The 13,908-nt window shown below is 40.6% G+C and overlaps 1 protein-coding gene across 1 annotated transcript in view; it reads right to left on the minus strand.

Moving 5' to 3' along the window:
- Positions 1-7,681: 7,681 nt before the first annotated feature.
- LOC104528237 (Down syndrome cell adhesion molecule homolog) overlaps positions 7,682-13,908 on the minus strand; it is a 33,731-nt gene continuing 27,504 nt past the window's right edge. Inside the window, exon 7 of the mRNA XM_010172178.2 lies at positions 7,682-8,383. Coding sequence (XP_010170480.2) covers positions 8,043-8,383 — 341 coding nt within the window. The 3' untranslated portion in view covers positions 7,682-8,042. The remainder of the gene's footprint in view (positions 8,384-13,908) is intronic.

Genomic DNA, 13,908 nt, shown 5'->3' on the forward strand with positions numbered 1-13,908 from the left:
GCTCTAAAGACTACTTCATAGCTCAGGTGCTGGAAATGGTTTCATACATGTATAGGGAATGTGGTATTTTCCTTCAGGAGCTGTGCTTTTTCTTAGTGTGTTTGGAATTTGCCCCAGGAGAGAGGATATACCCTGGTTTCCATGGATCTTGAGCTCTCTGATAAGTTCAAACATGTGAGTATCAGCTGATTGCTCTGCTGCTTCAGCTGCCTGGTCAGTTGAGTAATCTCTGATTTCCATGGCAAAATTTGAAGCCCCTTTCAGACCTGGCACACACAGCTAAAGAAGTGCTGCATGGGAACCCTCACTGAAGTGCTAGGCAAGTTGTTTTTACCCTGCGCTCAGTATTGGCTAATTTCATCAAGACTGATGAGACCCAGTCCATGTCTAGCCTTGTCCTGGCTGCTCCATTTTTCAGATAATGCAGGGAAAACATGTTAACATGATAATCACTGGATGTGACCAAAAATGCTTTCTGTTCTTCAGATAATGGGAGTGTTGGAAACACTTTCATTTCCCCCCAGGGCAGAGAAGGGAAATATGTAGCTTTCCAGGAGAACGGAAATTCTGAAAGTTGCCTGCCTTTATTTTATAAGGAAAAAAAACCCCAAACACTTCCTTTTTTGTTTCCAGCCTGTTGTTGCTGTAGAGGGTAGTTTGGGCTGCTTCCAGATAATTGAGGGAAGTTGTCAAGATCACCCAAAGTGTGGGGATCTGCCATGGTGTTGGGAAGAAACTCTTGAGGCTCTGCCTAGAAGCTGAATCCTCACAAACCTGAATCCAGGAGAAAGAGGCTACCACCAGGCAGATGCCATAGAACATCCAGGCCTGATTCAGTAGGTGTTTTGTTGGCCTCAGAACCTGGGACTCAGGTAACTCTCATTTGTCTAAAGGCAACTGATTGAACTGGCAGGAGATCAAGCTGTTTTTATTCTGGATGTTACTGAAAATGAGGGACTGTCATGAAAATTTGAGATTCATTGAATGATCTTTACCAGTGAGAATTGTAACCATCAGGCTATGCTGAAATAAGTCTGTTGAGAATATTCATAATTAGTTGCAGCAGTCTTTTAAAAAATCATATTCTTCATGACATTGTCAGCTTTGGTATAAAGCTTTCTGCATGTTCCTCGGGAGGCAAACAACTGACCATCTCCTTATCTGCTCTGCGTGCCACCTATGGAAATGGATGTGGTTTTGCTGTTTTGCTGTGCTGTGTGTTAGGAGGGGATGGGACAGCACTGAATACAGCCCCCAGGGACCTCCTGTGTGCACAAATGTCTGAAAAGTGGTTCACAGCCTGTAAAGGGGGATCATGAGCTTGCTGTACTTTTAGAGTTGATGCAGAGCAGTTTCTAGCACTCAGACTCCATCCAATACTTATTCTTTTTTTCTGGTCCTAGTCAGTGTAAATGACACCCTTCACTTTGACCTGAGCATTTGCCCCTAAAAGTCTCTGACTTGTATTCTTGGGCTGAATGAATTAAGAAGCTCAATTTCTTGATGTGAAGAGCAAAGAATAAAATATGAAATTGTAGTAGGACAATATTTGCTAAAGGGTGGCTCATAAATAGTTAAGATACGCACCCATGCACAGATAAGAAAAACACTTGAGAGATGTGACTGAAGTGGCTGATTGCTGTGGATTCATGGTGCTATAGCATCTTCCCTGCTCCCTTCCACAAAGTGCAAGGCAGTGGTGGTGAAACAGTGGTGATGATTTCACACTGATCTTGATGTTCTCTGTGCAGATGACAAAGAGCATATGTGTGAGTGGGTATGCATGTGCGTGTTTGCACATCGTAATCACAGATAATCTACTGACGGTACGGTACAGGTGACAGCTGGCTCTGTAATGCCAGACTGACCAGAAATAACCTGCAAGATCACCCATTCCCAGTGCATCAACTCCCTCTGTTTGGTCTGGCAAACCATGTCCAGCTATGCTGTACTCTAGCTCTGGGTCAGTGAAGAGCAGCCTAAATTCCAAACATACCTTGTGTGTTGCAAGCCACCTATGGGAGCAAATGCACAATCGGATGGTTGCATCTACTCTTCTTTAGCTGTGAATTACCAAGTCTTACTCAAAAAAATTCTGCCCTAAAAACAGCTTCATCCCCTCTCTAGTTTTGTCTTGGCTCTCTTTGAAATGACAGGAAAACTGCAGAGTTATTTTTAACAGCACCTCATCATTTCTGTGTTGTCTGTTGCTTTGGTTCCCAGCTCCTCCACCTGAGGTGATTCTGTTTATAAATTCTGTAAAGGGTTCACCTTCAAGGATGACGATTTAATTAGAAGTGCAAAGAGCTATGGTCCAACATGTCAGAGACTAATGAATGAGCTTTTGTGGTTGGTGGAGAGCAGCTTGCCAAAGTATCCATTCATTTCTGTGTATGTAAGATGAAATGCAACTGAAGCTGTCATCATTTTAAAAGAAAACCTTATTAGAGTCCAGGCAAGGATAGCAGAATAAAATAAATTACTTTTGGTGCTTAATCTGTTTTTATGTAGGTTTAGGTGTGATTATGTAGTCTGCTATCAACTTTAATTAAGCTTTCCCTTCGCTCCTGACCTTGGGGCTTAATGTTTTCAAAATCTTTCGGACCAAATGTGAAAGAAACCAATCCCTGCTCTTGCCCATGGAAGTGTAATGCCAAAACTGATTTCCCAGAGTACTGAAAAAAAAAAAAAAAATTCTTTGTGATAAACTGAGGAAAGAATATTTTCAAGTCCTCCATGAATCTGGCATGCTTTCTTTAGGGAAAAGCTGCAGGATCACCCATAGCCAGAGCTGGTGGAAGATATATCACAATACATGTTTCCATGAGTGTTCGGTATTTCCAAACCCCCAGCTGCAATGCTCCCTTCCCTCCCCATGCCCTGCAAGGTCTCCATTTCACTAAAAATAGCACTGAAACCACTACTCCCTCTATTAAGTTGAATCAGGTTATTTTTGTTATCCCACCAGGACTAGAACTGTTAAAGAAAGCATACTAGAAAAATTTCAGGTGCAAAGATGTAGCTTAACTTAACTTGAGCAATATTCCAAAAATCATATTAATGTATGTTACAGTGTTTATGACAAGTTTCCTTAATGACTGCATTTCTCAGTGTTTTTTTCACATTGTCTTCCTGTTGTGTTGTGTGTTTCTCTACCATATCACCATTATGTGATATCCTTTTATGAAACAAATGTCTTACTTTCAATTAAATAGGAGTCTAAAGGTTTGAACTGGGGCAGAGCGGGAGGCTGTGTTTTCTGACTGAGACTCAGATAACAAAAACTTGGCAGTTTCAATGTAAAACCTGTAACTTCCACAGTTTATCACAAAGAATTTTTTTTTTCCAGTACTCTGGGAAATCAGTTTTGGCATTACGCTTCCATGGGCAAGAGTAGGGATTGGTTTCAGGGCCCTTGTCAACCCTGAAAATACTTACAGATCCCTTTTGTGTCAATTCTAGCACCTTCCTGCCCTAAAATCCTGAAACAAATGAGTATAACATCCATTGTGGAAAAAAAAGGAATAGTTCAGAAAGCATAAAAAAGAACCCTAGGGAAGTGCTCTGTATGACACCCCAGCAGTGTTAGTGGTCTGCGCTGGGCTCGTGAACTTCCTACAGAGGCATTTTCTCTCTGGGGAGGTGGTGAGGTTCCCCTTGGGAGGCTCAGACAAGCCCAGAGAAAATTAATGGTGAAAGCACTCTCTTTTCCCTGCTGGAATGCTTCATAGTCAACTGTAAGAGCCCATTAAGAAATTGCTGTGACCTAAAATAACCTAACTAACACTAAAACTGTGAACAGGCTGTCCAAACTGTGTGCTTATTTTTCTTTTTACTTTCTTTTAAGAGAGCTCCCTTGTCTGGGAGAGCTTTTCAACCTACTCAGGAAAATTATATGCTGGTTTGCCTTTCCAGGTGCCTCTTTTATCCCACCTCTTTGCTGTTCACATCTTCAGTAAAGAAAGACCCTCCAAAAACCTAAGCCAAACCAACCAAAAACCCCCTCTTTTCATATATACCTGTCTGTACAGGCAAAGGATGTTGGTCATCAAAGACTGAAGACATTTACCCCAGTTTACTTAATACGAGGAATTAGGTAGAGACCTATTGCCACTCACTCACCTGCAAGCCAGGGATGGGTATCATCCCCTCAGCTCCCTGGGAAAGTGGGAAAACTGGTTGCACAAAGCTCCTCTGGACTCTCTATTTGTCCCAAAGAGTAGCCCAGGGCTGCTTTTTTTGTCTTTTAGCTGTGTTATTTGAGGTAATAACACCTCACCTTGCTTATAACTCCTAACTCCTCTTAGCCACGGTAACACTGCTATGGAGCTCACTTGGTTAAAAAAAAAAAAAAAATCGACCAAATGAAAACTTTTAAACAATCAAAATTTCTTTGGTTCTGAATAGGAAAAGCAAGCTGCAATCTAAAAAACAAGGAGAGGGAAGAACATTACTGAGTTTAATGTAATTGTGTTAGACAATTTAAGTGAAACAGTAATGGAATAAAGAAGGATAAAAGGGTTCTTAGAAAAGGCAGGAGTGAGGGAGTTGCTAACTCATTTGAGACAAAAGAGGTAGTTAATTACTATCTGTGAATCATTAAAGGGTTAGCTGAGGTTGGGGCATGGGGAGAAGTATAATGTGAAAAATAAAGAGTCCCTCTATGGAGTTATGATTTTTAGTAGACAGAAGAGAGGGAAGAACTTTAGTTCTTAACTTCATCTTTTGAGGTAAAGTCTCATATTACCCTCAGGACTAAGATAGAGTTCTGTGCAAAGTGTGCTTGCTTGATACCTAGATGTTCCGGTACTTTAAGGAGTGTCCTTTGAGATCATATGCTGGTGCCAACTGTTTTTTACACTTACATTAATATTTTTCAAAAGGACATTTGGTGCAAGGTGGGGAAGTATATCACATGCTGGGATGCAGACTTACAGGATCTATGGATTTTTGATGGTTCTGTTAGAGGGAAGTGTTTAAAATGATGCTAGTAAGGAGGCATCATCACGTTTTCTCTTATCTTGGTCTTACAAACCTGCAGGGACTTGACTGCTCCCAGCTCTACTGATCTGAGAAAGGAGATTACTTCTACCTCCAAACCTTGACTAAATGAGAGTAGGACAGGCATTTTCTTAAAGTTTCTATTACATGTTTAACTAGCTCTGCTGCTCCAGTGCTGTTTGGAAAATTAAAAGCCAATAAAACCCCCAAGCCAAGGGGACTGTAAACATGTTCACACTTATGTGTGCTGAAGAGCTGGCTGGATCCAGGGCATGGAGCCAGGCATCCTGCAGGTCTGAGCCTCCACGTGCTAAGCAGCAGCCCGGTTCAACTCTGATTTTAACCAGCAGGAGACTTACCATTAATTTCTTTGAATGTGGGGCCCCCAAAGGCATCTTCACTTCATAAGGAGGATGAATATTACCAGGCATATTGAATATAGATGAGGAGGAAGTCTTGTTAAGTCAAGGACAGTTGGCACTTTACAAATTGTCAGCCGAATATAGATTTAGGGTGATATTGGAATATTTCCACTATCAGCAGTCACCAGGAGCTTTAAATGTGAATATTTCCTCCCTCCATATCATGCTCGTTCTTGTCTGTCACTGAAGATGAGTTTTGGTGTTGAGCATTGCTGCGGGATCCGTCATCCCTGTGCTTGAGGGCATCCAAGAGCCCTGGGAACAAATGGATCAACCCTTGATTTTGCCAAAAGCCTTCTACCTTTTTTCAGAGGACAAGAAGGAAGCTTGAATGGAAGATGGAACTGGCCTGGGACTCAAAAGTCCTGAATACTACTAAGAAAACAAAATCTTATTTGCGAACGCGGTACTAATGCCCCACCCAGCTCAAGCTGAGCACACCGCAGACTCTTGTGGGAATCAAAAAGAACTGGATTGCCCAAAACCCAAAATCTCCACTAAAAGTTTAGTTTTTTGTGGAGTTTTTCAATGGAAAATAGTAAAAGAAATTTCTTTCTGCATGTTTAAATTAGATTTGTATTAGCAAAATATTTGTATATGGAAGAAAAAAAAAACAAAGCAACTTAATAATTTAATCTTTTTTTCAACACACAGTTTTTTGATTCTTTTTGTAAATACTTAATGGGTAATTCTTAATTTATTTTTAAATTATTTTTTACAGAGGCAAGAAGTTGGGAGTTTTTTGTTATTTTCTGTTTTGGGGTTTTGTTTTGATTTTAATGTGCTTTGTCATCATATTACTCAAATAGCCAGATCAGATAGGAAATGGTTCCTTATCTGAGTGACATCTCAGCACTCCTCTGTAGGTATATAAGAAGTACATACCTCAAGGATGTCTTCATTTGTCTTCTTCTGTAGGACTTCACAGGACTTTAGCACTTGGGCTTGACAGAGCTAAGGATGAAAGTGCAACTTCATTCATTTCTAGACACTTAAGTACTTTGCTAACTTAGTGCACTTATAACAGCATAGTTACATTAATAATAGTAATTAAACAATAATTGCATTTTTCTATTTTAAAACAACTCGAATTGAGCATGGTGCAGAAATGCTTGCATTAATAGTGCCCACACTGTCACCACCCAGGGAAACTGAAGGAGTTTCTCAGCCTGCTCAATCTTACTGGGTTTTTTATTGCTTTCAGATCCCAGTTAATATTACCAGCCAGCGCTGAAGAGCGTGTTTGTATTAGCAATAACCTGGGATGCTCTGCACCATGTTCTCTTGGTCAGGGCATGCAAAGATAACCACAACACACACAGGGAGGCACTTAGCCAGGCAACTCAAACATTGTTGTGTTAAACCCACCAAGTCTAGTATTCAATCATTTATGCTTTGTATAAAACAAGCATTATTACTTCTCATGTAATCAAAAGGTGCAACAAAGTAACATGAACTGACAGCTCCCCCGTAAAAAGATTTTCTCCCATAAAGAAATCCATGTTGATCTTAGACCTGGAATAACTTTTTCCTTCCCTTTCTCCAATAGCGGAAAAAACTTTTTTTTTTTTGGCTTGGTTTGGTTTGGTTTGTTTTTTTTTCCCCTCCCCCAGTTTTTACGTAAGCTACTAATTTCTGTGAGCGCTGCTCCCAAATGGACTAAAGATCCATTCCTAGGGAGTAAGTGAAGTAACATCGACACGCTTCTTCTGATCCAAAAAAATACTGAAGCTGAACTAAAGCCTCCCGGCAGCTGATGAAGCAAATGCAGAAGCTCCCTCCCAGGTAAGTTTGATTCAGAGCACTTGGGACTTGCTTCATTCTGTCTCTCTGCCCCATGGTAGCAAAAAAACTGTGGGTAAGTGAACCCCAATTTTTTTCCAAAGGTATGACCCCCACTTTCCTTTTCAGCCCAAGGCACAAGAAGACATTATTCAGAGTATGGTACTGACATGGCTATTACATTTGGGGAAAACCAAGTACAGCAGAAGGCAATGGAAGTAGACATCACAAATAAAGGCAGAAGACCCTTTTATTTCGCATAGACAAAATGCAAAGAGTGTCTCATTAAATTAATATTAAAAAAACCCAAATAAACCCCCTCACTCCACTGACATCACTCATCCTAATTAACAACAAAAAAGAACAATCAAGGACCCATTTTCTAATAAAAAAAAAAAGTGCAAACATGACAAAAGACTTTTTTTTTCCCAAATCAATGTTCCTGTTGAATTCACAAATAGGGTGGGGGTTTTTTTTGTATTTTTTTTTCCATTTTAAATCTTGTCTGATGGAACTTCTAGTTAAAATGTTTTAGTTAAGTCTCCATGCACTTCGTAGAAAATCAGTAAAAACACAAACGTTTGTGAAGATCAGAAAACTGGACTCTTTTACCCAAAAATTCAGATGTCCAGTTGGATGAAGCTCACACTCAGACAGAAAAAAAGCAAGAGAGTCTTTGCACTGTCTGTTGTTCATATTATTATTTTTTTGTCAAATATTTTGGCAATCTTCTTCTTTAATTATAAATATTGGAATTCAATAAAAAAAAGGTAGCTTTCATTGGATTTTTTTTTCAGTGTAAATATTTACAGCCACTGTCCAGCCATGCTCTTTTTGTTATACCAGGGTGTAAGATTTTGCGTAGGGATTGTTTCCTTTCAAGTGGCCCCGGGAGTCCAGCAGGGATTCTTGGGAGCTGCTCATTTTTGCTGCCTGTCCTAACTCAGCTCCTTCTCGCTGAGGTAACGTTGCCACAGCACCAGGTTGCCATGACTGTACTTCTCTTGTGGAGGATGTTTCCATGGGTATCGGCTCCAGGACGGTGGGGCGCTTCAAGGTTCGGCTTTTCTGCGGCTCCAAGCAGGCTTGCCCCAAACCCAGGTCTCTGCTCGTGCCCTGCATGCCACGGTTCAATAAAAAGTCCATCCTAAGGTAGGGTGGCAAATGTATGAGATCACCTGGGGAGGCAAAAGTGAAAAACAAGTCCTTACTTAAGGTCATGAGCTGTGTTACACTCAGCTACTGGCTGGAGGAGTGAAGCCAAGGGATTTGGTTACCAGAGTGGATTATCTCTAATCAATCCAGCTACAGCATTTATAACTGTTATATTGTTTGTCAGCCATTTACTATGCTGTGATCTTACAGACTCAAGGGTCAACAAACTCCTTTTTGGCAGATCTACAAAAATTCACTATTAATATTTAATTTTCGCACAAGAGTGACTATAATGAGAAGTGCAATGTGTTTCATATGCATTCACAGCATGAACTAGATAAACTGAAAAGGCCTTCTCAAAATTCTAAAAGAAAAGGTCTGGCTTTTCATTTGTCAAAACTTGGAAAATGTGGAGGCTCAGAAGATTTCAATCTCTTATTTTCCATTTTAAATTAAAACCTTCACAATTACAATTAATGACTGCCATTCCAGAGTAAAATATATAAATTATTTAAAATGTATGCATGGGTGTAAAGGCGATAGATTTAGAGAGATTTCTGAATAAAACAGAAAAGCATTCTTGTCCTCATGTAACAACATTTACCTGTCATCCATCATCATTGTGTTTAAACCACTGGTTTTCTACCACTACAGCCATCAATATGCTGCTGTTTTGTGGCAAAAAAATGCATTAGGGCTGGCACCCTCACTCTTGTATCAACCTTCCTTTCTCTTCTATATTGTGGAGGAAATCTCTTATTCATTATTTTCTCTGATTCCTGGGCAATTCTATGTGAGCCTGGTGATGGCAGCCTGCTTAGTCCAGAGGATTTGCCTTTGCAAAGCTACTGAGTTTGAGCAGGTTCCTTGGACCTGCTCTGTCTGGAACTAGGCAAGGGTGAGGGTTACCTTCCACATATCTGTACATATATTAGACCTGTTACAGAAATCAGATTGGCTTCTTTATTCTAGCCTTGCCTGTTAGGCATTCATAAAGTTGCTTCAAGGAAATGAGGGGCAGTCAGACACCTAATGACATTCCCTACTAAAAGTATGTGATGGTGTAACCTCATGTATATATAGAAAAAAGAACTGTTATAGGCACATTCAAGAATAGCATGTACTCTTCTTCACAGACCTCTGCAAGTATATATCTTCCTTCTTATGGCTGATATAAAAACCATAGAATCTTCTACAGATGGCATGCATCCTCAATGTTTTAAGTAGAAAACTCTTGGCACTACTACACCTGTGTCTACATGAGCTATTTACAGCAGCAGAAATTAAGGCTGACCTGTGCCAGTGGCAAAAACAGTAGACCAGGAAAGCACTTCTTTGTAATACAAAAATGAGTAACAGTTTCATTTTTTCCTAACCAAGCTAAAAGCTGCTCAATGATCTAAAATAAAACAGGTCCTTTGCTTTCTCAGATAAGTCAAGGCACTGCAAATCTTACCTAAGAGACTAACAGCATCTGCTCTATCCATAATTTCAGGTCACAGACAGAGAATTGCTGAGAAGTTGCTTTTGGACAGAATCACTGTTTATTCCTGTAGAAATCCCCCAGGCACTGTCTGACACCATATGTTTTATTCTAGCTACATCTCCAACAGAGATGGATGGCACAGAGTATTTAGCCCCCATAGAGTAAGACGTGCATATCTCAAGATTAGACTGACATATGCACCACAGCAACATTTATGTAAAGTTAGAGAGCAAGGTAGGGGTTTGTGGTTATAATCATACTGATTGCCACTTGAAAAATGAATTGTAGTAATGTTAATTCATTTTACTCATTTACCTTATTTTCCTACACTACACGTGCCAAACACATTCTGCAGATGTAACGTATTTCAGCTGAGACAGCAATGTACCTGCCGCTGGGGTAAAGTACTTCAGGATACAGACACACGAAGGGGCAGGTGCAGGCAGATGCCAACTCACTCCTCTTAACTACAGGCATCAAACTGAGCTGCCTGTGGGTACGTCCGCTGCTGCCTTGGCACCCAGATCCTGATCCTCTGGCCATCCATGCTGCACCCCAGTTATTTTGCTTCTGGCTTCCCTTTTGGACCAAGTCCTTCCAAAACTCAGTTGTGGGGGTAGTTTGCTCCAAAGACCATTCTCCATGGGTCACAGGGAGGAGAGAGCCTGGATGGGAAACACTTGTGTCACTTGCTCCCTGTGCCTGTATCTTTTACAGCATTGCAAGATCCTAAATAAGAAGTCTCGGGCATGGGTTATCACTGTGCAGGTCCCCAGTGCAGCTGGGCAGGACAGCACACCTCTGAGGTGGCAGTAGTTGCAGTAGGTGGGGAAATTTTCTGACTAATTATAATATCAAAGTGGTATCTTCCCTCTTCTCAAAGGTGTTTCGAGACTGCTGGGGTGAGAAAGTAGGGTTTCTCTCGTGCTCATATTGTTGCCCCCCATATGACTTAGAGGTGTCTCTGCCCCAGCAAAAGAGGATCAATTTTCTGCACTGAACCTCCACCCCTATTTCCTGCAACAACAGGCCTTTTCCCAAAGATGTCTATCACCTTGACATCAACCATGACGAGCTGCTGCCAAGTGGCACAACATCCGCTGCTTCATTAAGACCAACCAGGTCGTTTCCCTCTTACTGCTTCATTTTCTGTTTTACAGTCAATTTTTCAGAAAGGAGCCAGTGCGGAGCAGCAGCCGGAGCATGGCTCATGGGCAGGTCCTGCGGTTGCCTCTGAGAGCTGCTTCTGTATCTTAACACATCACTACTTCTTGAGAGCAATGGATATGCATAGACTATAAAAAAGGAGTGTGGAACCTTGCAGAGATGAAGGTTGGTTTTCAACCTGCTGTCTAGACATTTCTCACATGTATTTAAGAACTTCAGACTATGTAGAAAAGACCTTTTTTTCTTCCTTAAATCTACATAAGAAAGCATAGTCAATAATCTGTGTAAACAATATGCAGTCATTTTACTGTAATTTGCTAAATGTCTGGGGGTGGACTTCCAACAGGATTGCAGTAATGAGAAACCAGAGAGTGTAAATTGTAAGCTGGATACGCAATGCACAATCTCTGATGTGGTTTACAAAGAGCATTCATTATTTGATATGATATACACATTTTCCTATCACAAAAAGTGATGGTGCTCCTTCTTATCTGCAAGAAGCATCTTTGTCTGCAACTACTTATAAAACAAAGTAGATTATTAAAATAACTGGAAAAGAAATATTTTGGGAATGTAGCTTTTTCTTCATTGTTAGGATTGAAACAATTTCACAGGATGAAAAAGTCTTTGATTTACAAGAACTAATATGTTTCTGACTTAAAAACAGAGTCTTTGAAATACAACCACAGGGGTTCCCTTTTGCCATTCCTACATCAGTTCTGAGGATATTTTTCAGAAGATTAAAAGCCTCTTTCCATATCTATGGAGTTCCTTGGAAAGACTTTGGTTCTCATCTTTCTGGACACAACAGTATAAACATTTTTTGGTTTCTTAGTATTCAGCTGAATTATGATTTTTTTTCAGGCAATGTATTATGAAGTTTCAGGATGGTTCATTGCCTTTGATGCTCTAATTACCTCTTTTCAGCGGTGTGTCTGCCTTATTAGTAATGAAAGCAAACCTTTCAAGTGCATGAGCACCGCAAATGAGCATGTTTAATAATTCATGCATTTTGGCTTAATTAGTACAAAAGACATTCTAAAACTATAGTTTTCTGATGCATTTTTAAAAAAGGGAAATTTTCTGTATTTAGAAACACTGAGTTTATACACAAATTATAAGCATCCAATCAAACTGAATGTGGCAGTTTAAGCCAGAGCTACCTCAGTCTTTTTTATCTGAGTAGTTAGCCCTCTAATGAATTACTTAGTACAGTACATGTAAGAAAATGTTAGCTTCAATAAATATTTGTATACAAATGCTAAAAGTCACTTTCTGTGATATTTGCCATACACGACACATTCTACCAAAAAGGGAGTATTTTCTGAATTAATGCAGCACTGAGCAAAAATTATCTACCCATATTTCAGTACAACTAAGCTGATATAAAATGTTTCATAAAAAGATCCTTCTCTGGAAGTCAGCTTCAGATATGGGAAGGGTTGGGATGAATTTGACAGGCTACATGGATGGAAAAATACCACTGCTCAACTATTCTGGGATTTTATTCAAGATAGCTATCTTGTTTGCAGAACTAAACCAAGCTGAGATGCACTTCTTTCTCCCCAAAGATTTACGTCATACCTCTTTCAAATGTCAGAGCACTTGCACGTATTTTTGCTTTCATCTGCTCCAGAAAAATCTAAGGATTTGTGCTATATTCAATACAGAGATAATGGCAGACTGCAAAAAAGATGCTCTTACCGAGTTGCCACACGATAGCTATATGCATTTCCTCATGAATCATAACTTCTGCTAAAACAAAAGCAATTTGTCTTCACAACATTCCAACAGATGCCCTCAGTGATGATGACTGCCTGATGATTTTAAAGGCTGTGGGTAAGTAGGCAAGTGGGTAAAAAAAGCTCTTAAAGATCTCTCTGGCATGATTGCACGGGATCAGAGATCGTGCCAGAACTTAATCCATACAGCTCTGTTAGCACGGGTAAGGTGCCTTGCTGATACAGCTGTGTTGGTTTGGGACCCAAGTATACAACCCTTCATGATGTTGTGCAGTTCTGGAGGGTGTACAGGACCTTGTGAAGATGGGAGTGTCACCGTGTTGGGCATCTCTTGGCTTGTCCTGAGTTTGGAAGGGAAAGCACTGATGGGATATTGTGTTTTCCTTTGAAAGGAAGAAAAGAAGACAGTTGCTGACAGATAGCTTTAAATTTAGGTTTATGCTGATGGTAAAGTTTAGTGGAGTTTTCCAGCTCACTAGCATGGTAAATAAATCAGTGAAGCCTTCATAGATGCTGTTTTTCCAGGAAGAAGACTGCCTATAGGAAAAGCTTATATTAGAATTGAGGGAAGAGTGGAAGGTTTGCAAGGCCAAGGTGAAAGGTTTGATGAAAAAAAGAGCACAAGCGATGTTCGGAGATCTTTGTCACTTCAAAATTATTACACACCATTAAAAGCTATCAGGCAAAGCTTTCTTGGACAGCAGCAGCTTGATCTGAAGCTGGACTGATAGCAATAACATTTCTTACAATTGCTGCTGTCAGTGTTTGAAACTGGCTGGTTGTCCCTCACTGTCCATCTTCCATCTGTGTATCCTTTGCTGAACCCAGAGAATAGTCTGCAACATGCTGCAATCATTCCCACACCAACAGGCTGAGTCAGACCTGCAAGACTTGCAGCACACTGCAACACCAGATATAAACACACTTAATGAGCAATAGAGCCAACTCTTTTGTTACCTTGATCCTGTGTCCTGCTCAGACAAGCAGGGGGGTAAAGGGGATCAGCCATGCACCTCCTTGCTTGGCTGGTACAGGTCTCAGCCTGGTGGTGCCTCAGTGAAGAGCTCAGCACCGGCTCTGCCCTCCTGCCTTGTTAGCCAGGAAAAGTGACTGGCTGCAAAGGGAGGCAAGGGGATTCCTTCCAGAGGCAGAG

This window comes from Antrostomus carolinensis, unplaced genomic scaffold, assembly GCF_000700745.2.
Source record: "Antrostomus carolinensis isolate BGI_N321 unplaced genomic scaffold, ASM70074v2 scaffold14707, whole genome shotgun sequence".
In the NCBI taxonomy this organism is placed as follows: Eukaryota; Metazoa; Chordata; class Aves; order Caprimulgiformes; family Caprimulgidae; genus Antrostomus; species Antrostomus carolinensis.